At 40.2% G+C, this 22,385-nt stretch overlaps 1 protein-coding gene across 3 annotated transcripts in view; it reads right to left on the bottom strand.

The window, feature by feature from the left end:
- The window catches only part of GPSM1 (G protein signaling modulator 1), a 126,349-nt gene that overhangs the window by 5,301 nt on the left and 98,663 nt on the right, over positions 1-22,385 (bottom strand). For all 3 annotated transcript variants that reach the window (XM_074210691.1, XM_074210690.1, XM_074210692.1), the window contains exons 12-13: positions 9,376-9,532; positions 7,167-7,375 (exon numbers count right to left, since the gene is read on the bottom strand). In XM_074210691.1, coding sequence (XP_074066792.1) covers positions 7,167-7,375; positions 9,376-9,532 — 366 coding nt within the window. The remainder of the gene's footprint in view (positions 1-7,166; positions 7,376-9,375; positions 9,533-22,385) is intronic.

The raw sequence follows: 22,385 nt of genomic DNA, 5'->3' as shown, positions 1-22,385 counted from the left end.
TAGATTCAGGTCTTTGCTGAACCCCACTCACCCTATCAAAATTCACCCTTCCCATTTCCCATACCCTTTTAAGAACCTGCTCTTTGCTAGGTGACTGTTAATCAATCTGATAATAATAGCAACAACTACTAACATGAGGACAGTATATAAAGATTTACAAAGCCTTTTCTTTATTAAGTGGAAGGTATTTTAATTATTGTAACCTGTTCTAATTAGGTTGTCATTTATGCAGTAGGTTCTACATATTCTATCTTCTTTTTTTAATTTAAATTTATTTATTATTCCAACTATATCTCTCCCCTCCCCTTGATAGTGAGCAATCTGATATAGGAAACATATGTATAACTATGTTAAACACATTTCCATATTAGTCATGCTGAGAAAGATGAATCAGAACAAAAGGGAACAAAAAACCATGCCCCATATCTTCTTGGGACATAATTGCAATACTCCAATTTTGTAAGTCAGAGTGAAAAGAGCAATCAATTCATGGACCATTATGGGTAGAAACCATAGGAACTGACTCTAAAAGACATAAGGGCTTGTCCTCAACAAAATTGGGAAGTCAACTGAGTTCATCTTTGGTACATTCCACCTCTTGTTCTGGGACCCTTCCTATACTGACACTCTTGTCTCCACTTTCCCTTCCCCACACCTCTGTGCCTATGCTCCTTTTTACTAGATTTTACTCTCCCATTATCCCTGTCATGTCATAATTCCTTCTGGTGTATTAGAGGCTCATAATAGATGATGCCATTACTCTTCCCTGGGAAAATTTGCCAGTTATGCTTAAACACTTTTAAGACTTAGTAAAAAGAATTTCTAAGGTGGAACTTTAGGAACCCAGAAGTGGGTCTTTCCCTACCTTTGTGTATTCTTTAAATCACAGGTGCCAGTGATGTTTGTTACTATTTTAAATGGATCAATCATCTTAAACAATCAGGAGTTCCTTTCAGTGATGCAGTTTGATACCCTTCCGTACCTGGGCATTCTCAAAAACATCATCCCATATAGTCACCACAGAGGCTCCAGCCAATATCAACTAAATATCACCAGAGCTAAAATTCCCTGCAAGCCACACTCTCCATAATAGGGTTGTTTCCATCTTGAACATTTAACGTCATCACTGGAGAGCAACTAGACAGTGAGAGAAATAAACATGAGAGAAGACTGGAGCCAGGGTTTCAGGAAGAGAGCTCTTCATTTATCTAACCCCATTTATCCGGTTGGAGAGAACTACATTGGGGCAGGATTGATGGTCTTTCATCCCAGAGCCCAGATCTGGCAGCTGGAGATGAGGGGCTTTGCTTGTCGTCTGGGCTTAGCTTGGCTCTCCCTAAGCATAATTTATAGACGGCTCCTGCCCTGGGGCCTTCTGGAGTCGGCTCAGTGTAAATTGTCCAAGATGAAAAAGGAGAGTACTTATTTACTTCACTGACGTACAAATGGGGGGCAGCCAAGTGTGAGGAAGATCATCCCAAAGCCACATTGCACACCAGCCTTGGGGCCAAGGGCGTTCAGAGGACCAGGGTTCTAGTCCCACCTAGACTACCCTCCTGCCACTCTCTCAATGTGCAACTTTGAAAATGAACCACTGTGAAAATGGTCCCACAGAGGATGGAGTGGTATTAAACTCAAATAGGAACAGAGGCCCTTAAACCCTATATAAGGATCCCTGGGAGTTGCCTATTGAATTGGTATGATGAAGAAAATTGAAGAAGGCAGTATTTACATATGTAGTTTTCATGATTCAGTGCATCTGAGGTAGTTTCTTTGTTTCTGGAACTTATTTTTGCTCTTTTTTCCCTTTCATTTTTTTTTTCTGAAATAAGTTTGAGCAACAGGAGTTCCTCTGTTGGCTTGATGAAACTTGTATTTTTTTTTTTTTTTGGTTTGTTTATTTTCCGTTGAAATGAACAACTTCCAGACTGGGTGGAACATAGCCCCCACCTTCATCACTGCCAGCTTGAGCCAGCAGATCCTGAGATGTCACAATATATTTCAGAAAGACAAATGGGGGTAGAGCTTTCTTCCCTCTTTTTCTCCTTTTAGGTCAAACCTTGATTCCTATCTCCTCTGCTATTTTTTCCTGGCTCCTTCTGTTCTTGCCTGGGACATCCTTCTTCTTTCTCCCTCTCCAAATAGTCAAATCCTACCCCATTGAACTGTGTGAGGGCAAACACTGTGGCTTACTCATCTCCGTATCTTCTACTGTATCTAATATGGGGCTAGGTACATAGAAGATATGTAGGAAAAATTTGCTCTGGCCTCCCATGAAGCCTCCCTGATGGTTCTAACCCACAATGATCATACCCCCTGAACACCCTTGGGAATGTTTGGCAAATGATTATGGACTTCTTTATTGCTCTCCAATTGTTTTAAGTAGATTAACTTTATCTTTTCTAGGGAGCCTGTAAATTTCATAGGGGCAGGAATTTTAATATACCTGGAACCATTTTCTCCTCTGAGTTCCTAAAGCATTTGTTGTTTCTATTTATCCTAATGGACTTTTTTACTCTGTAGGCTTTTCAGAGAACAGGATAAGATAAGGACATCTCTCTGTGGGGTTTTTAGTAGAGCTTGCTTTGTAGTCTCTCCTGTCTTCTTGGTCTGTCTTCCCTCCTTTTTTTTTTTAACTTTCTTGTAAGGATTTGAGTTTCACATTTTTCTTCCTCCTCTCTCTCCCCAACAGAAAACAATCTAATATAGGTTATACATGCATAATTATATAAAAAAATATAGATATAGATTACTTTTTTAAGTTTCAATGGGAATGTATTAAATTCCACAATAATAAAGAGAATAAAAAAATGAATTTTCAAAAAAAGCTGCATTTAAAAAAAGCTTACATTTGATTAAATTCAGGAATCACAACTAAAACATAAAAACATATATGGAAATGAGAGAATAGGAAAAAATCTATTATGCTTTAGGTGACTTAAAAAGATAAAGTTGCAATTATGTTCATATTCTTTTTTTTTGTTCAGTCCCTTACCATTTTTTAAATGTAAATTTATTTTTCCATTGTTTTGCCTTTCTAATCTTCTGTGGTGTCTTACCTCCCTAATCAAATTGTGAGGGAAAGGATTGTGTATCCTCTTCCTTTGTCTTCCCCTAAATGTAACTTGTTGCAGAACCAGGAATACAATAGATGCTTGTTGAATGAGGGACTAGTCAAGTCTCTTGCTTTCTTGAGCCTTAGTTTCTTCTTTTAAATAATGATATGGTTGGATGAGAATCAGGGTTTTAACCTGAGATTCATGAACTTGTTTTTAAAATACATTTTGATAATCATAGTAGATATACTTGATTTCCTTTGTAATACTATGTATTTCATTTTGTACATTTAAAATTATTCTGACAAAGGGTCCACAGACTTCCCTGAATTGCCAAAGGGGTCCATGACACAAAAAAGACCAAGAAACACTGAACTAAATGGTTTCTAAGGTCCTTTCCATTTCTAAGTTCTTATTTTCCTATGATCCAGAATGGATTAATCCATTCATAAAGGATTAATTTTTTCTTTTCTTTTAAAAAATATTTTAGTCATTTATTTTTTCCAACTACATACAACAGTAGTTTTCAACGTTCATTTTTTTTGCAAGGTTTTGAAGTTTTACATTTTTCTCCCTCCCTTCCCCTTCCCTCTGACAGAAAGCAATCTAATATAGACTATACATGTATAACCAGGCTAAACATAGAAGACTCGATCTTTTCAAAAAGGGCTATGGAGATTATTTTTCCCAAAGATACTGTCAGACAAAGATATTCCTTCTCAAAGTCTCATAAAAGTACATTTTATTTTCTGGAAATCAAAACAAACCTGGGCAGTTAAGAATGCATGCCCATTACTCCCATAAGACAGACACTCCAAGTTCTACCATATTTAAAATGAGAAAGTGAAATGGGAAAAAAAAACTTTAAAATTACTTTCTGCCTTGATGGTGTGTAGGATGGCAGGCCACACTATCCATAATAGGGCTGTTTTCATTGTGAACTTGTGATATCTTAACTGGTGATTATTCATAGAACCATCAGGGCAGAAAGGGATTTGAGAGGTCATTTATTCCCACTTTCTTATTTTAAATATGGTAGAATGATGGTAAAAGAAAGGCAAAGACTTACTCAAAGTCATATAATAAGTAGCACAGAGACTGCCTAAATGCTCATTGATTGATTCACTTCTCATAACTTTATCTTGCCTACCCTACTCTTGTTTGTTTAGGATCCTCTCTCCAATATGTAAATGCAGTTAAATACATGAAAGGAATGGACTTAAAAGTCAAGATATATGAACAAATATCAATAAAAATAACCTAATCATAGAAAGTTACTATGGTAATAGGAAAGAGCAAAACACAAACTAAAAAGACAACAAAGTCAAAACTGCTACATCTAAAAGCTCAAAGAAAAATGTGACTTGATCTCAGGCTCAAGAAGAATTCCTGTAAGAGTTCAAAAACTATTATAAAACTCAAATAAGAGAGGTAGAGGAAAAATTGGGAAAAGAAATAAATGATACAAGAAAATAATGAAAAAATAAGAGTCAACAACTTGGTAAAGCAGGCACAAAAATACTGAAGAAAACAGAATAGCATCTTAAAAACAGAATAGTCAAATGGTAAAAGAGACATAAAAAATCCAATGAAGAGAACTCCTTAAAAAGCAAAATTGGCCATATGGAGAAAGAGGTACAAAAATTCGCCAGAGAAAATAATTTCTTAAAAAGAAGAATTAGCCAAGTGGATATTGGACAAGAGAAAACTAACGACTCCATGAAACATCAAGAAACAATAAAACAAAATCATAAGAATGAAAATATAAAAGAAATGTGAAATATCTCATTGGAAAAAATGATTGCCTTGTAAAATAAATTGAGGTGAAATAATGGAAAGTCATGATCAAAGGAAGAGCCTAGAAATTATCTTTCAAGAAATTATCAGGGAGGCTAGGTGGCACCAGAGGGGAGGCTAGGTGGTGCAGTGGATAGAGCACCAACTCTGGAGTCAGGAGGACCTGAGTTCAAATCTGTACCCAGACTACCTAGCTGTGTGGCCTTGGGCAAGCCACTTGCCCCACTGCCTTGCAAAACAAAAAACAAACAAACAAAAAGAAATTATCAAGGAAAACTGTCCTGATATTCTAGAATCAGAGGGCAAATAGAAATGGAAATAATCCAATGATCTCCTACTGAAAGACATCCTAAAATGAAAACATTATATTATAATATAATATTATAATATAATAAAACATTATAATATAATATAATATAATATTATAGCTAAATTTCAGAGCTCCCAAATCTACTACTTTCCCAATCCCCAATCCTACCCAACAAAACTGAGTAAAATCCCTTGGGGGATGTGGGGGGAATAGACATTCAGTGACCTAGAGGACTTTCAAACATTACTGATGAAAAGGTCAAAACTCAATAGAAAATTTGCCTTTCAAGTAAAAGGCTAGAGAGAGAGATATAAAAAAAAATAAACAGGAAAGAGAATTCTTAAGGGATACAATAAGTCTAAACTGTTACATTCCTAAATGAGAAGATAATTCTTGTAACTCATAAGAACTTTATCATTTTAAATTTATCAGTTAAAAGGAGGATATGAGTTGAATATGATGAAATGATAGCTAAAAAATAAAATTAAGGAGTGAGAAAAAGGAAAGTAGTAGGAGAAAGGAGGTGGTAGAGGTAGAACGGGATAAATTATTTCACATAAAAGAGGCATGAAAGTGGAAGGAAAAAGGAGGTAGAGGGAGGAGAGGCACTTGAACCTCACTCTCATTGGAATTGGCTTAAAAAAGGGAATAACATACATACTCAGTTGAGTATAGAAATCTATCTTACAATAAAGGAAATTAGGAGGGAAGGGGGGAGGGTTGATTGGGGAGGTGGTAGAAGCAAAACACTTGAAGAATGACAGGGTCAAAGAGGAGAGAGAGGAGGAAAATGGGGGATATAGTTGAAAAGAAATTGTGAAAAAAAATTATAGCTAGTTTCTCTGATAAAGATCTCATTTCTCAAATATATATAGGGAACTGAGTCAAATTTATAAAAAATGTAAGTTATTTCCCAAATGATGAATGATCAAAGGATATGAATATAAAGTTTTCAGAAGAAATAATACTATTTTTAAGACATATGAAAAAATGCTCTAAATCACTACTGATTAGAGAAATGAAAATTAAAAATACCACCCACCCACATATCAGATTGGTTAATATTACAGAAAAGAAAAATGACAAATGTTGGAGAGGATATGGAAAATTGAGACACTATTGCACTATTTTTAGAGTTCCATTCTGGAGAACAATATGGAACCATGCCTAAAAGACATATACCTTTTGATCCAACAATACTACAACTTGATCTACACCCCAAAGAAATCAAGAAAAAGGAAAAGGACCTATATGTACAAAAATATAGCAGCTCTTTGTGTGGCAAAGAATTGGAAATTGAAGAGATGCTCAATTGGGGGATGTTTGAATAAGTTGTGGTATATTATTGTGATGGAATACTATTGTGCTATAAGAAATGACAAGCAGGTAGATTTCAGAAAAATCTAGTAAGACTTACATGAACTGATGCAAAGTGAAGTTAGTAGAATCAGGAAAATATTGTACACAGTAACAGCAATATTTTATGATAATCAACTCTGAATGATTTAGCTATTTTCAGCAATAAAATAGTCTAAGACAATTCTGAAGGACTTATAATAAAAAATGCTATCTACCTCCAGAGAAAGAACTGATAGAGTCTAAATATGGATCAGAGCATATTTTTTCCCTAACTTTATTTTTCTGTATGTGTATGTGTTTAGTTTGGGTTTTTTTGATAACATGGCTAATATGAAAATATGTTTTGAATGACTACATATGTATAACCTATACAGAATTGCTTGCCTACTCAAGGAGGGGGAAAAGAAAAGAGGAGGGAGAGAATTTAAAACTCACAAAAAAACCCTAACATTAGAAATTATTTTTACATGTAATTTTAAAAAAATAGCAATTTAAAAAATAAATAAAAACTTTATTTCCAAAAGGGGCAAATGTTTCATTAAAGAGCCAAAGGGATCCATGACACAGAAAAAGTTAAAAATCCCTGACCTAGGTGATCCCTAAAATCCTTTTTTGGTTCTAAATGTATTATCTTATGATCCTACCTGGCACTTGATAAGCATGTTGAAGAATTCATCTCCAGGCTCCTGAGCATCCCCCTCTCCACGAAGGTGGCCCAAGTTGTTATGGGTGATCCGAAGGCCTGGCAGGCTGCCCACACTGGCACGCTGGTCATCCAGCCGGCGACTCTGGGAGCTGGCAATGAGGTCAAAGAATTCCTCTGTCTGGGGGGAGGCCATCAGGGATGACTGAGCTGGTGGAGAGATATAACTGTGAGCAGTGAATGAAGCAGGGGAAGCCTTCTTGGCAAGATTCTCTAGAACTACCTTCCAGCTCTAGAGAGAAGGATAATCATTTCCTATTTGTAAAGCTCTTAAAGTTTTCTCCAATGTTTTTATAGTCTTGGTCTCATTTGGAGAGGCAACAGAATCTTGTGAAGTAGGCAGGGCAAAGATTACTTTCTCAGTTTTACAGATTGGGAAACAGAGTCAGAGAGGAAGAGGGGCTTATCTAAATCAGTAGAAGGGATGGGACTATAACCCAGGTTTCCTGAGTTCCAGCCAAATGTTCTTCCCATTCTAAAGATCTCATTTTAGGAAGATGTAGATAACACAAGAATATCTGTTGAACAGGCATTATCCCATCATCCCACTGATATTCCGACTCTACCAAGGTCAGGGCCTCTGCCAAAGAGGGGCCCTGCTAGTTTCCAGGGGTCTCACCCTGGTATCTTTCTTGAACTCAATCTTCTTGATTCCATCATATCAACTCTACTTTCCATAGGAGTTATAGCATCGGTCCCCTAGAAGCTGAGGGGACTTGGTGAGAAGGCCTCTTTGAGATAGGTACCTTCATGATCTGCTGGGAGTTTTTAACGATCAACTAAAGGTGCCTCAATGGTTAGTGAGCAGTGCAGGAAAAAAGGACAATGTTCATAAGGTGGTGATCATGGGCTCAATCCCAGAGTGGGTCAGTTAACTTTACTCTGTTCTCCTCACACTCATAGGGCTACATGGACGAAGGATATCCCCTACAGAAATGTGGAACTCAAAACCTTACAAGGGAATGAATATTAAAAAGTGTCTTTGCATGTGAATGGAAAAATAAATAAATTTATTAATTAAAAAAAGGATGTCCCCTACAGCTGTTGAAATAGTAATAATTTCCCTTGCAACTGTGTGTAAAAAAACTATCTGGGTTCACCAGGAATCTCAGCACAACTGGGGTCACCTGGCCCCAGCTCCTTAGCCCGTGGGAAGGTGATAGAAGGGAATGGCCTTTCTCCTCCCACACATGCTCCAGGGATGTGTCTTCTGGGCTCTGATGGCAGGAATGTGCCAGCCAGGCTGGTGGGGGAGGGAACAAGGTAATTACACACTTTCCCCCATTATTAAACCTAACTTTAGGAGATGGGGGATGGGAAGGGAGTGGGAGAGGTTTGTGATATTACTTTCAAAAAGCCCTTTAGAATTGATTTGCATGGGTTCTTTCTTTGCAAATCAAGAGCTTTCTGTTTTGCACATATACAACCCGGTAACAGACACCCAATGATTACAAGGAACCGGGTGTAATTATAGTCCTCTAATCAGCAAAGAGAAAGAAGCAGAATTGCATGATTCACCCATCTGCCTGCCCTTTCCCCAGCTCTTTAATCCCCCTGCCTCAGAACCTCTGGGGCTGATGCCACCTCCAGCCTCACAGATGAAAACATTTACGTTGTTGTGGCTGAGACCAGGGGCCTTAAATCCAGTCCACCAGGTAAGTTTCCCAGTTTGGTCCGGTTTCAATTAAATTCAGTTAAATTCACTGAGATGATAGGTTGAGAAAGTTTTTTCCTGCCCAGAAGAATGATGGCTTGAGAAGCAGCCCAGACTAGAATTTAAGAAAACTGAGTTTTAATTCTAGATCTTTTGCTCAATAACTTTGTTCCCTAAGCAATTTAGTTCTCCAAGGGCAGCTAGGTGGTGCAATGGATAGAGCACCGGGCCTGGAGTCAGGAGAACCTGAGTTCAAATGTGGCCTCAGACACTTAATAATTATCTAGCTGTGTGGCCTTGGGCAAGTCATTTAACCCCATTGCCTTTCAAAACAAAAATAAAAACTTTAGTTCTTCAGTTTTGGCCTCTTATTTCCCCATCTGTAAAATGAGAGGCTTGATGACCCTTCATGCCTTTGAGTGCTCTAACATTCCATAACTCTGGATTCTATGATTTAATGACCCTGATTCCCCCCTCAACCTGATTTCCCACTTACATATTCTTTCTTCCAGGGTGGGAGTTGGGGTGTTAGCCTCAGCCACTCCAGCTTGACCCTCTTCCAGGGGGCAGCGTTGGTCATCCATCCGGTTGCTCTGAAACTTACTCAATAGGTCAAAGAAACATTCCTCATCAGATGGGGCCCGTGGAATTTTCTGGAAGGATAGGAGAGGTAGAAGAAAAAGAAGGAAGAGAAATCAAAATGGTAGAAGAGGAAGGGGAATAGATTTATCCAGAAAAAAGCTATTTCTTTCCCCATCTCTTTCTGTATCTCTCACTTGGGCTCTGGATATAATCAGCTCAATAGCTGGAGTATTGGCTAATGAAACCAGGCTTGGTTCTTCTTCAGGATGACACTCTTCTTCCCAAGTCACCTCATCAGAGCCAAAGTTAATTCTTTATTCTCTTGCTTGTTTCCTAAGGGAGTATAAATCTGTTCATCTGTGTATTATGGCAAAAATTCATTTAAATACTTACTGAGCACCAAGTGGAGAAGAAAACTCCATTTGGACTATTTGCAGATAGTTCAAGTCCATCCTTCTCAAGTCAGACAGCCATTTATGTCATTCAGAACCAACCAGGGTACCATACCAACATTCTTGGAAGGAAAGTTGATGGAGAATGCTTCTAAGGCCAAGTTGCCTCTAACTTTTGATAAGCAGAACAAACAACTGATTTTTCAATTTTTTCAAGTGTCTGAAAGTAAGAAGCTTTCAACACTTTTTTTGGTGAATTTGAAAAGCAAAGAAAGTCAGCTTGTCTTGCACCAACTAGGTGAGGGTTCATCTTGTTTATCTCATGCTGGAGGCAAAAATTTGAAAATTCTAAAGTTTTGAACAGCCTTAAACTAATTTCTCAATTTGGTCTAGATATAACTGGACTTCTGTGCAAAGACTGTAATAGGACAAATGATGAAAGCAGGATAGTGGGAGAAAGACTGGACAGTTATTCCATAATATAGGAAATTCCTTTTTTTTTTTTTTTTTAGATTTTTTCAAGGCAATGGGGTTAAGTGGCTTGCCCAAGGCCACATGGCTAGGTAATTATTAAGTGTCTGAGGTCATATTTGAACCCAGGTACTCCTGACTCCAGGGCCAGTACTCTATCCACTGCACCACCTAGCTGCCCCCTCCTTTCTTCTTTCAATGCAGATCAGAAGCTTAGAACACCAAGAGATTGTGACTCACCCAGGGTCCCAGACTTGCACAGGGTCCTGGCCTGAAAGCCAACTATCTGTTGCCTCTTACAAGATCTTTTTAAAGCGGTTGTAGAGGTATTTGGATGTAGAGCTGGGTCCCAGTAACTAAAGAGGAGAGTATTAAAGGACTGAAAAAGGTAAAAAGAGGATGGGAATAGCCATGTGAATACACTGTCTATGAGATGGATGACTAGGAGCTTTCCCAAAGTTTGATTCTTGACATGTCAGACCACAGTGTCCAGGGCAGAACCTCTGATCCAGAGCTCTGAAAACTTCTTCCAGAGATTCTGTCCACTGGGTACCATTCCTCTGAGGAACTACCCTTCCCCCAACTCTTGTTCTATTGGCTTGGAAATGTCAGACTTCTAAGCACCAAATTGTAGGTTTGGAGGCTTCTGTTAAGGGAGTCCTAAATGACTACTGTCATATATTTAGTCTGGTTCTCTGGAAAAGCCACAGCTGCTGATCTGACCAAACTGGACAGATCACGGCTTTGGTGTCTTAGGGAGTCAGCCCACCTTGGCCGAAGAGCAGTGTATTAGGGAGGCTCAGAAGCCCATCTTCTAAATGAGTACTTTTGGCTTGTCTTTAGAATAATATTCACAAGTATGCAAGACTTTCTATTTTCCAAAGTTTCCCTCAAAGCCACTCAAATCTTGTCTCATACATGAGGCTCCACTTCATTCTCCAAGTTGCTGGCTCTTTTTCCTCATGCCCATTCTCTCCAATCACTTAGGATTTGTTTTGCAAATACTACTATGTTGAAAGCAAGTTCCATGAGGGTAAGACAGTTTAGTCAATTATTAAATGCTTGTAGAAGATGGATGGGTGTTTTGAGGGATTACTATCCCTGTTTTACAAATGAGGAAAGTAGAGTTTAGAAGAAGTGACTTGTTTAAGGTCATGTGGCCAGATTAGGACTATGGCCTACCTGGATTTATAGTGGGAAAGACCATAGGCACTTTTTAAAAAATTTAAGGCAATGGGTTAAGTGACTTGCTCAAGGCCACATAGCTAGACAATTATTAAGTATCTGAGGCTGAATTTGAACTCAGGTCCTCCTGACCCCAGGGCTGGTGCTCTATCCATTGTGCCACCTAGCTGCCCCTGCATAGGTCCTTAATAGTTGTGTGATTCTGAACAACCCACATCTTTTTGTGGCTCACATTCCTCATCTGTTAAATGAAAGGATTGAAAATGATAACCTCTAAAGGCCCCTTTTAGGCAGCTAGGTGGTACACTGGATAGAATTCTGGGCCTGGAGTCAGGAAGACTCATCATCCTGAATTCAAATCTGGCCTCAGATACTTACTAGTTGTGTGACCCTGGGTAAATCATTTAACTCTAGTTTGTCTCAGTTTCCTCATGTGTAAAATGAACTGGAGAAGAAAATGGCAAACCATTCCAGTTTCTTTGTCAAGAAAACCCCAAATGGAGTCAGGAAGAATCAGATACCACTGAAATGAATGAATAACAATAAGGTTCTTTTCAGTTCTCTATGATCTTATGAACATTACCAGTGTGCCCTCCAACCCCCACCTCAGGAAAGGTGTCTCCCTTCTTAGAAAAATGCCCACTCTCCCCCAGGTGTCCCACCCAAGGTAACAGAAGTAGGAAACAAAAGGTCACACCCCTCTCCTCCCAGTCTGGGATGCCCGCACTGAGAAAATCTCACTTCTTCTCCCCCTAAAATCTATATGTAGGGCAGAGAGGAGGAGGATGAGAGAGGAGAGCTGCTACTGCTTCTGCTCTTTCTGTAGATCCCTTCTCTAAGTTCTCTCAGTCATCATCTTGAGTCTATAAATAGAACATTTCTGAGGCCCCTCAAGTTAGGGGTGGGTGAGGGGGTTATAGAAAAAGAACAGAGGCTTGAAGGAACACGGAGTTGGAGGCAGAAGCAGGAATAGACTGGTCTCTTAGGGTATGGCCTGATTGGAGGATTTTTTTTTTAAAGATCACAGGGTTCTATAAAGAGAGACACAGAGACTGGGAATTAGTACACCTGGGTTCAAGTCTCTTTTCTGTTATGGATCAGCTATGTGATTAACCTTCCTCTCTCTAGACATCAGATCCCTCCGCAGTAAAATGAGAATTTTGGATTAGGTATTCATTATGGTCCCCCTTTGACTCTAGCCACACTCTTTCCCATGATTCATGATTTTGAGTTTTTAAGATTATATAGAATATTCCAGGATTCTAATTCTCCTCAAGGTGATGCTCCTTCATTTTGAAGAGTGAATTCAAAGAGTTATTAGAAACCATGACAGGGTAATTCTAGTGATTAGAGAATGGTAAGGGAATAAGAGGTTACTTACTATGTATTTGGCATTGTGGTGAGCTTTACAGATCTTATTTCATCTGGTGCTCACAATGAGGTAGATATTGAACTTATTCCCATTTTACAGTTGAGGAAACTGAGGCACAGGGGAATTAAGTGACTTGTCCAGGGTCACACAGTTAGTAAGTATCTGAGGCAGGATTTTAAGCCTAGTCCTCTCCACTGTACCACCTAGTGGCCAGATTTGGCTCCATCTAAATTACGGTAAGAGGGACCTAATCTTAGGAGAATTAGGAGCCCCTTGCAACCTGAAGGAGGCAGTTTTAAAAGCAATCATCTAGGGTGTCCGGCTTCTACACAGCAAGGAGGAAACTTAGGAAACTAGTTCCCCAAGAGGTGAGACAGAATGGGAGTGTAAACAGGCTCCTGACAGGTTTAGGTAAATCCCTGGATGACAGATCCATGGCAAGTTATAATGAAAGTTAGGGTTTTGCGGGATGTGTAATGGCATTAGGTAGTGATCCCAGCTTCCTGCAAATTGCAGTTGAAGTCAGGATCTCAGCTTGGAGGGAGGATGAGGCTGACCCTAGAGGGTATTACTTATATCCTTAGGATCTCTCACTCTTCAAATCCCAGAAACTCTGAAATATTTCCTTCCCTCTAGGGTGAAGGGCTAAGGCCACCTTCACAAGCTCTGAGTCTCTTGACCCACAACCACCCTTTTGATGGCACCACGGAACTCCCTATGCAGTTAATCCCAGGGGAGGGACTGTACCAGAACCAGAAATACTTGTCTCTGACCCAAACAGATGGAGGCCTAGGGGGGAATAGAACTATTGTGAGGACTATCTGTTTTTGCAGCTAAGGTCAAGGATGAGTGGAAGTATATATTTTTTTACAGTGACCATTAAAGAGAGTGGTTAGCCTATAGCCCCTTTCAATCTGTCTGGCTCCATCTGACTCTGACTTGGACCCTTCCAAATTTAGATCTAGATCCCCAATCTTCCAACTTGGCAAAATTTCCTGTAGACCTTGAAATGGAAAGGTTAAAGGAGGAGGTAATAAGCATTAAGGGAGGGATGGTATAAGTATTTATTAATTATCTTGCAGGCACTGTGCTAAGCACTTTACAAATATTATCTCATTTGAACTTCACAACAACCCTATATGTAGGAGCTATTATGATTCCCAAGTTGAGGAAACTGAGAAAGACAAGAGAATAAGTTGACCTGCTCTTGGTCACACAGCTAGCATTTGAAGCTGGACTTTAACATGACCCCAAGACTAGCAAACTCTGCCATCTATCTGCCTCTGAGACTGAGAACTGACCATGGTCACCAAAGGAAATGTGGAATCAGGAATCAGGGATGTGTCTTGACATTTTTAGGTTAGAGACCGTATTTTCCCAGAGAGTGTATTTCCTGAAATTTCTACAGTTGGAACTTCCTTCATTCCTTATTTGCTACCCTCTCAACTCTTTGAAAATCCAAATTCCCTAGAAAAGGAAAGATACCTAAGTATGTGACACCAAGAGGGTGACTGAGTTTCAAATGTTGGCCTGCTTCTTTGACAGAGAAAACTGAACCCACATGAGCATACCAAGGCCTCAAGATGAAGGGGGCACCCAGTGTAGGGAAGTGCAGCTTCCAAGAGAAGTGGGGGAAGGCCCTGAAGAAAAACTTGCAGAGATCACTCTTTTCCATCACAGCTCTCTGGCTTTCCTGGTAATGGCAGCAGTCTTCTCACTCCTTTCTCCTTGAGAGTTAGAACCTTGGTTAAAATTTTTCAGGATAGAGAATGGTGCTGATTTGGAGGACACCAGGTGGCCATTGGACTGTTGTTTTTCCTGGACACCTGGCAGAGAATAAGATGTGGAAGAAGCCTTAGCTGCCTCAAGGGGAATTTTCATTATTTTGTCACGGGCAGACTTGGAAGGAACAGGTAGAAGTGAGATGAAGCCTAGATTAGTTTCCACCTCACTACTGAAGAGTTGAGTTTGACCAGACTTCAGGGTTGAGAAGGAATATTCCTTCCAAATTTTTCCACTCCTGGGGATTTCTGGCACAGCACATAGACCTTTCAATTTCCTCTCAGAATATGTATACAACCTTCAGGATGGGTGGAGGATTTTTACTAGGGCCCTATAAACCTAGGACTTCAGCTCACAGTTCTGGGGGCTTTTTGAATAGGAGGTACATGACAAAAGTGACACCTGCTACATACACTGAAGAAATCTTGGTAAAACAAGATGTGCCAAAGGACTAAGCTGATATAAGAATGGAGTCTTCCTGGTAGGAGGCCAGACAGGATTCAGCCCTACCCATTCCCATATATCTAGGTTGTTCATATTCCAGGCTGTTATCTTACTTCCCACTCCCCATTTCCAATTCTGCCCTGGGTAATTCCCTTTTTTTCTGACAGTGAGGTTGTGATCATTTTTTTTTTTGTATCTAATAACACCCAAGATGTTCTTCGGAGATATTTAAGATACCTCAGACCAAGATATTTTCTCTTATGGAAACACTGGAGACTCAGTTATGTATGTTCTGACCTCTGCCTAGCCTTGGAATCTTTCACCTGCTCATTACCCAGACTAAATGAAGCTGTGGATTCATCTTCAGGATGTCCTGTGGTCCTCACCAGAGATAAAGTTGGTCCTGAGCCAGCGGCAAGTTATAGAATGCTTACTTTACAGTATCCCCAAAGGAGTTTCCCTCCATCTGGTATCCCTGCATCTTTCTCAAAGACCATCCTTCTTCCCCATCCCCCACCGCCCAAACCTGTATATTTTTATGTCAGTGAGGCTATCTCGAGGTTCCTTTCTAAACACAGATAAAGTTATACACAGATGTTAACATTTTAGAGCATACACAAAATCTCTATACATTTTTTTCTTATGCATTTCTAAGGTCAGTCCATATCCCTATCTCAGCCACCAGTACAAGTCGATAACAACTCATGACTAGTTACTTAGTTATGTCTACTTCCACCCTAGGCAGACTTAGGGGCTCAGCAGAAATTTGACCCATTAGACAGAGGGATAAAGAGATATATGTACTCACTCATATACCAAAGCATCAATAGTGTCCTGATTCTAAATCCAGAGAACTTAGTTTTTCTGAAATAGCAGAAATAGAGCTAGAACCTTGGCTGTGAATTCTAGATCAGTCATTTATTAGTTGTGTAGTCAGGGATTAATCAACTAATTCCCTGTGAGCCTCAGTTTTCTCATGGATAAAATGGGAATAATAATCCTAACGACCACATACTTAGTTTGTTCTGTGGAAATGTGAGCTGTTTTCATTAGTCCATCTCCTTAGCCCTAATATTTTTTTCCCTAGTGTTACTGAAGGCTACAAACCATACAATACCATGGCTCAGACAACATTGTATTTATTACAAATGAGGATTCTTCTATGTGAAGGAGGAGGAGGTGGGGGTGGAGGAAAGTCATTGGGAAGTGACAGCCATGTAAAAAAAGAGCATCAATAGGAGGATTTTTAAAAAAAGAAATAAAATTACAGATGACTCAAATAGTACCAAAAAGACACATCGTGGCACGTAGGATTCAGCATATTACTAATGATAATTTACGTGTGAAAAATAACATACCATAAATCATCAAAGAGACATATTATTGGAAAAAGAGGTCCACAGGCATGTAGCAAGAGCAAGAAATCACAGATGGATATAATGATTCTTGTCCTGGTATCCCCCAAATATTAAAAGATCAATATGAGGAAGTTCCCAGCTACGAGGTACAGTGGATAGTGTATTGGGCTGGAACCTGGAAGACCTGAGCTCAAATTTAGACTCAGAGACTAGTGATCCTTGGTGAGTCAATTAATCTCTGTCTGTCCCAGGCTTTTCCACTATAAAATGAGGATCATAAGAGCATCTACAGAGTTGTTATGAAGATCAAATGCAATCTTATCTATAAAACACTTAGTCATTATAGTAGGCACTTAATCCTTCCTACCCTTTTCCTTCATTCCCTCTTACCCTTTCCTTCTTCCTTCCTTCTCCTCCCCTCCCTCCCTCCCTGTCTCCCTTCCTTCCTTCCTTCCCATTCCTCAGAAGGTCATGAACAAGAGCAGCACAGAATGAGAAGGCATAAATAGGTCTCAATCTGTACTACTTGGGGGACTGTCTCAGATAGAAATATCAAAATCTTCATCTGCTGACCCCCTCATTCCATAAACCAAAATGTCTACAGTAATTCCAATAGTATGTATCTGATCCTTGCCTCATTGATGAAAGTCAGATCAATTTGAATTTGTAAAGAGAATTTCTCCGAAGGATCATGGTGGGGGGAAGGAGTGATATTTTCCCTCAGTGTTCAGTAACAGTTAAGAGAGTGTTCTTTCTTGGAAAAATTGAAAGAGTTCTCTTCCTTCAGTTGAAGCAGTGGGTTTGCTCTTGTCTCCTAAAAAGCTACAGGGGGAAAATAGACTGTGTATCCCAAACTTTCACAGGTCTAAATTTTATGACCCCAAGTGTTAGTGAGACAAATAGGATTAGAATCAAATACTTCATATTTCCAAGTTTCTTAACATAACAGTGAGGATCACTTCCCATGGTCCTGCTTCCATTCCTGGGACAAAGATGCTGTTCAGCCTGTATTGATGATTCCATGGCCAGATGCTAGGAAAAATAATTTGAAGATGGCACCTGGTGCCATCTCTTATTCCCAGCCCTCCTTACCAGTCTCTGACTTGAAATTTCCCCATCCCAACATCCTTTACATAACGAATATAATGCATGTTTAATGTGTCTGTATCTTCAGGAATAGCCAGTGGCATCCTTCATTGACTTCGACTTTCTCATGAAAATCTAAGAATCAGAGTCAGAGGGACTTTGAAAACTCATTTGTTTCAGTCCTTTTGCCTACAGGTGGGTGACTATGGAAATCACCTGCATGGTACAGAAGAATGAATACTGATTTGGAGTCAGAGGACCTAGATTCAAATCCCAACTCAGCCCTCTAAGTCATCTGAGTGATTTAGGAGTCATTTAACCCTCTGGGTCTCAATTTCATCATGTGTAAAATAAATAAAGGATTTAGAGAAGATGGTCTTTAAGATCCCTCCCCTCCCAGCTCTATGATCCTGAGGACTAAACCCAGACGGTGCAGGAAGTTCTTAGGGTATTATTCAAATCTTTCTTGCTTTAATTTGAACTTCCCCTTATCTCTCCCCCCCCCCCACATTCCATTCTTTAGCATCCCCTTCACCCAAGCTCTCCCTGGCCCCAAGTACAAACTGCTAAGCTACCCTCTCACACCAAGTCTTTGCTGCAATCAAGTCTTAGAATAAAATCACCCTACAGCCCCTCCACTTCTGGCTAAACAACCCTGGTGTCTTTCAGGTGGTCGTCTTTTTCTCTCTCTCTTCTCTCCTCCCCATTCCTCTCCACTCACAGCCGGCATTGATCCCGGGGGAACCAGGAGAAAATGCAGACTGTCAACTTGGGGGACTCCAAATCCCCCCACGCCTTCCCGGCCCGACTCCCCAACAGCAAGACCCTCCACCTTACCGGTCAAGTTCAGAGAATCCTAACTCTCCAACTCTAGGGTTAAAACGCCAGATACAGGGCTCTCACTCAGATGCAAATGTCTTTCCTGACAAAAGGGAGGGGGGTTAGCTTAGGGGCACTCTCTGGTGAGCTCCGACCTCTCACCGCACACACAGCCCCAGTTGACTAAATAGACACAAGGCAGGAAGGATAAGGCAGCACCCCAGGGATGTGCAAATGCCCCCCCCCCCCTCTCTCCAGGGAAAGGCGAGGTCATTATTATTCCATTTAGCGGGAACTGTCCGACAAAGTTTTCAGTCGCCGGAGTTGCGGAATTTCCCCGGGAGGGGGACGTTCCAGGGTCTGAATTATACATAACAAAAGGAAAAATTCCCCCCCCCCCCCCCCCTCCATCTGTCAGCCTTCTCCCTTTCCCAGGGACCCCGACACTCACTCTGAAGCTCCAGTTGCGTCTCGCCGCAGGGCAAGGGGACCAGGCTCGGGGGGGCTCGGCTCAGTTAGCGCCCGGCCAGGGCGCGGGCAGCCGGAGCCTCAGCCATGGGAGAGGCGACCCCCGAGCCCAGAGGCACAGGCGGCCGCCGGGGGCTCGCAGGGCCAGCCTTGCTCTCGGGAGCCCGGGACTCGGATTCTCTGCTGCTCCGCGCGCTTGGAGCGGGGACAGCGCCGGCCCGCCCCCTCCTCACTCCCCGCCCACCTTCTCCACGCGCACACAGGCCTCTTAGAAACCGATTCAAAAGGATTTTCCACTCAAATTCAGCTGGGGCTCACCCCGCCCCCCGACACAGAGACAGGGCCGGAGCTCCGGTCACTGTCCTAACCCCTCCGGAGCCCACCTGTCAGAGTCTTTGTTTTTGTTTTGTTTTGCTTGCAACCCAGAGGTAGCCAACCTCACTCCGACCCTAAAATGTGCCTGAGGTGGACACTGCTCATCATCGCCAATCCGGAGTTCTCAGAAGCATAGAAACGGGGTCTGAAAAGAACAAACGGGCCCAAAGCAGAGATATGAAAATAATGCCCCTTCCCACTTTTTGCAGTAGTGGGAGGGGGGCATCCACGGGTGGGGAACGTTGCATTTTCTGCCAGATTTTTCCTTTGCATTAATCTATTTTACAGATTTTTTTCTCTTTCTCTTTTGTCTTTTTGTATCTCTTTCATATATATATATATATATACATATGCATGTCTGTATATATATATATATATATATATATATATCAAACAAAAAACCGGTTTTTTTGGTTATACAACAGCTCTTCAAAAGGAAGCAGAGAAGGTATACAGGGATAATTTTAGGTGATATAAAAGTCAAACTATATTAGTAAAACTTTATTTAAAAAAAAAAAAACAAAACCTGAGACTAAACCTGTTATTTCAGGGTTTTTTCCAACCTTTTACTGAAAAGAGTACTTTGCAGAGAAAAGGTTGGCTTGGTTGGCTCTCATAAAATCCTTATGGTCTTAAAAGGTAATTTGTATACCATCTAGTCATGCCACATTTTTTTACAAATGGAGAAACTAAGGCTCACTGAGATGAAGAGAACTATTCCAACCTTATTGTCAAACCAAGCTTGCAGACATTGTTGCATGATGCTCCCTTCTACTGTTCTGATTGGTCAGATTCATTATTTCCTCTTTAAAGGGGGGGGGCTAAGGAAAGAACTGATGGTAGAGGTCACTAGGACTGGGCAGTTTATAGTTTCATACCCTAAATTAAGGCTGAGCAGTTTAGGAGAGACTGGGGATAAATCAGGTATTTATGTGGAGAGTTGTCATGCTAGACTTAGATTCAAGTGATTTAAAAACTGCCTCAGACACTCAATAGCTTTGTGACCATATGCAAGTCACTCCTCCCCTCAGAACCTGTTTTATCAACTATAAAATGGAAATAATAAAACTTTTACTCCCTGTATCACAGGGTTGTTGTGAAGAAAGAGCTCTATTAAACCCTAAAACCCTATATGACAATGAGCTGTTTTCAGTGATATGAAAATTGACACATTGGTTCCCTCTATTTCTCCTGACCTGAATATTGTTTCTGAAGAGTCCAGAGTAATTTCGTGGCATCACCTCAGATTAGGGACATCCTCAAACAATTTATGCAATACTTTAATGACTCTTCCTCCCCTTACTCCATGGATCTGAGGATTTATATAAATTCATCTGGAACTGTTCATACTCATTAAACATTCCATAAATTCATTTCCTGCTTGGGTGAAGTAAGATGTCTTGAGATTTGTTTTTCAAATTTCAAGGAGACCTGAGATTTAGGAAATAAGCTCCTATTTCCATTTCCAACCCCTCCACAACACTAATTGTTATTCAGCAGTTAGCTATGCCATGAGGACAGGTCAATGGTAAGCACTTAAACAAATTGGCAGAATGGAAAAAAATAGGGGCTATCAGGCTACTCAGTTTTAGTCCTGATTTTTCCAATGGGTGGACCTTTTGATCAAAGATCTACAATAACCCAACCTCCTCATCCTGGCATTCAGGCCTGGCTTCTATTCATCTCTCCTGGTTTATTTAATGCTATTCCCTTTCATGCAGACTCTCTGATTCAAGCCAACTGGGCAACTGAATGCTTCTTGAAGTTAATATTCTGCCTCTTTTCATTAAATATCTACACCCTATGCTAAGAGAATATTCTCTTATCTCTCTATTTTAGAATTCTTATCTTCCTTAAAGGTTTAAAGCTTACTTAGCTCAGGAGCTTCCTCTTCCAAGAAGCCTTCCCTCATCTCCTTCTTGGTTCCTTCTTTCTCCTATTACTATTCTATTGAATTTCTCTGACCATAGAATCATAGACAGAGATGTGCAGGAATTACCTAGAACTGGAATCAAGAGTCAACTGTTAATTTTCAGTATGAGCATTTGACATTGTTTTGCTGATGGTCTAGACTTTAGAAAGTGATAGAGAAAATAAAGTTAAAAGTGTGTCCTGGGTACATTTTTCCTCCCTCAGAGAGCTGGTTGGTAATTGTTTACCAGATATACCCTAAGGTTGAGGGAGTTTGAGTATTTGACTCCTATGGAAAATAAAAAAAATCCCCTTTAGGGTAGCAAATATTGTTTTTTAATATATGTATCCCCAGAGCCAGCACATTAAGTGCTTAATGTTTATCGAATTAACAAGGTTACAAAGGTAACCTTCTTGTATTAATTTTATTACCCACGTGTTTCCCTATCTGTAAAATGCGGAAAATTATTTTCTGAAGGTCAGATAACAGAACAAATACGAAGTCCTTTGAAAAAAATTCCATATGATATATAAGTGAAGAGAGTAGTTTGTTTCATTAGACTAGAATCTTAGATTTTCTATTTTTCCAAATCTTCCCAAAGAAAAAAAGTATCACTGCAGTGACAAACTGTTGTTGGGAGGAGTAGGAGTAGAATCAGATGGCTGGGAGGTGACCCCTGGAAAGAAGAGGAAGTAGAAAAATAAACAATATTAGAGAGAAACCAGGTAGATGAGAGAGATCTCTGAAACCTGGCAATAGCCTTCCTAAGGATCTCCAAGAGTCCCCAGGGCAAAGACCAAAGGATTTATATAGTGCTTTAAAGGTTTGCAAAAACTTTTTTCATTTTATCCTCACAATCACCTTGTGAGGTAGGTGCAATTTTTATCATCTCCATCTTGTAGATGAGGAAACTAAGAGAGAGGGAGGTTAAGTGATTTGCCCAGGATCGCATAGTTAAGTTAGTGTCTAAGGTAGGATTTGAGCTTTGGTTTATTCAGGCTGTAAGACTACAGTGCTATCCATTATGCTACCTAGCTGCCTTGTTACCTCATTGCTACCTTGCCAATACTCTGCATAGCCATGACTTTCTGTTGATCAAAGTCTTACCTCTCTCTTCAACAATCCAGAAAATCCCTTTTGGGGAAATCTCAGAGACTTGCTGCAGACATTGAATATTTCCTGAAGTCCTAGGAAAGTTTTTTTTTTTCTTACACCTGCAAACTGTATTTTTTTGAGGTATATATTCTTGGGGCAACTTAA

The sequence above is a fragment of the Macrotis lagotis genome, chromosome 1 (assembly GCF_037893015.1).
Source record: "Macrotis lagotis isolate mMagLag1 chromosome 1, bilby.v1.9.chrom.fasta, whole genome shotgun sequence".
Lineage (NCBI taxonomy): Eukaryota > Metazoa > Chordata > Mammalia > Peramelemorphia > Peramelidae > Macrotis > Macrotis lagotis.
The sequence above is the reverse complement of the archived record's forward strand: the minus strand, read 5'-3'. Positions and strand labels throughout refer to the sequence as shown.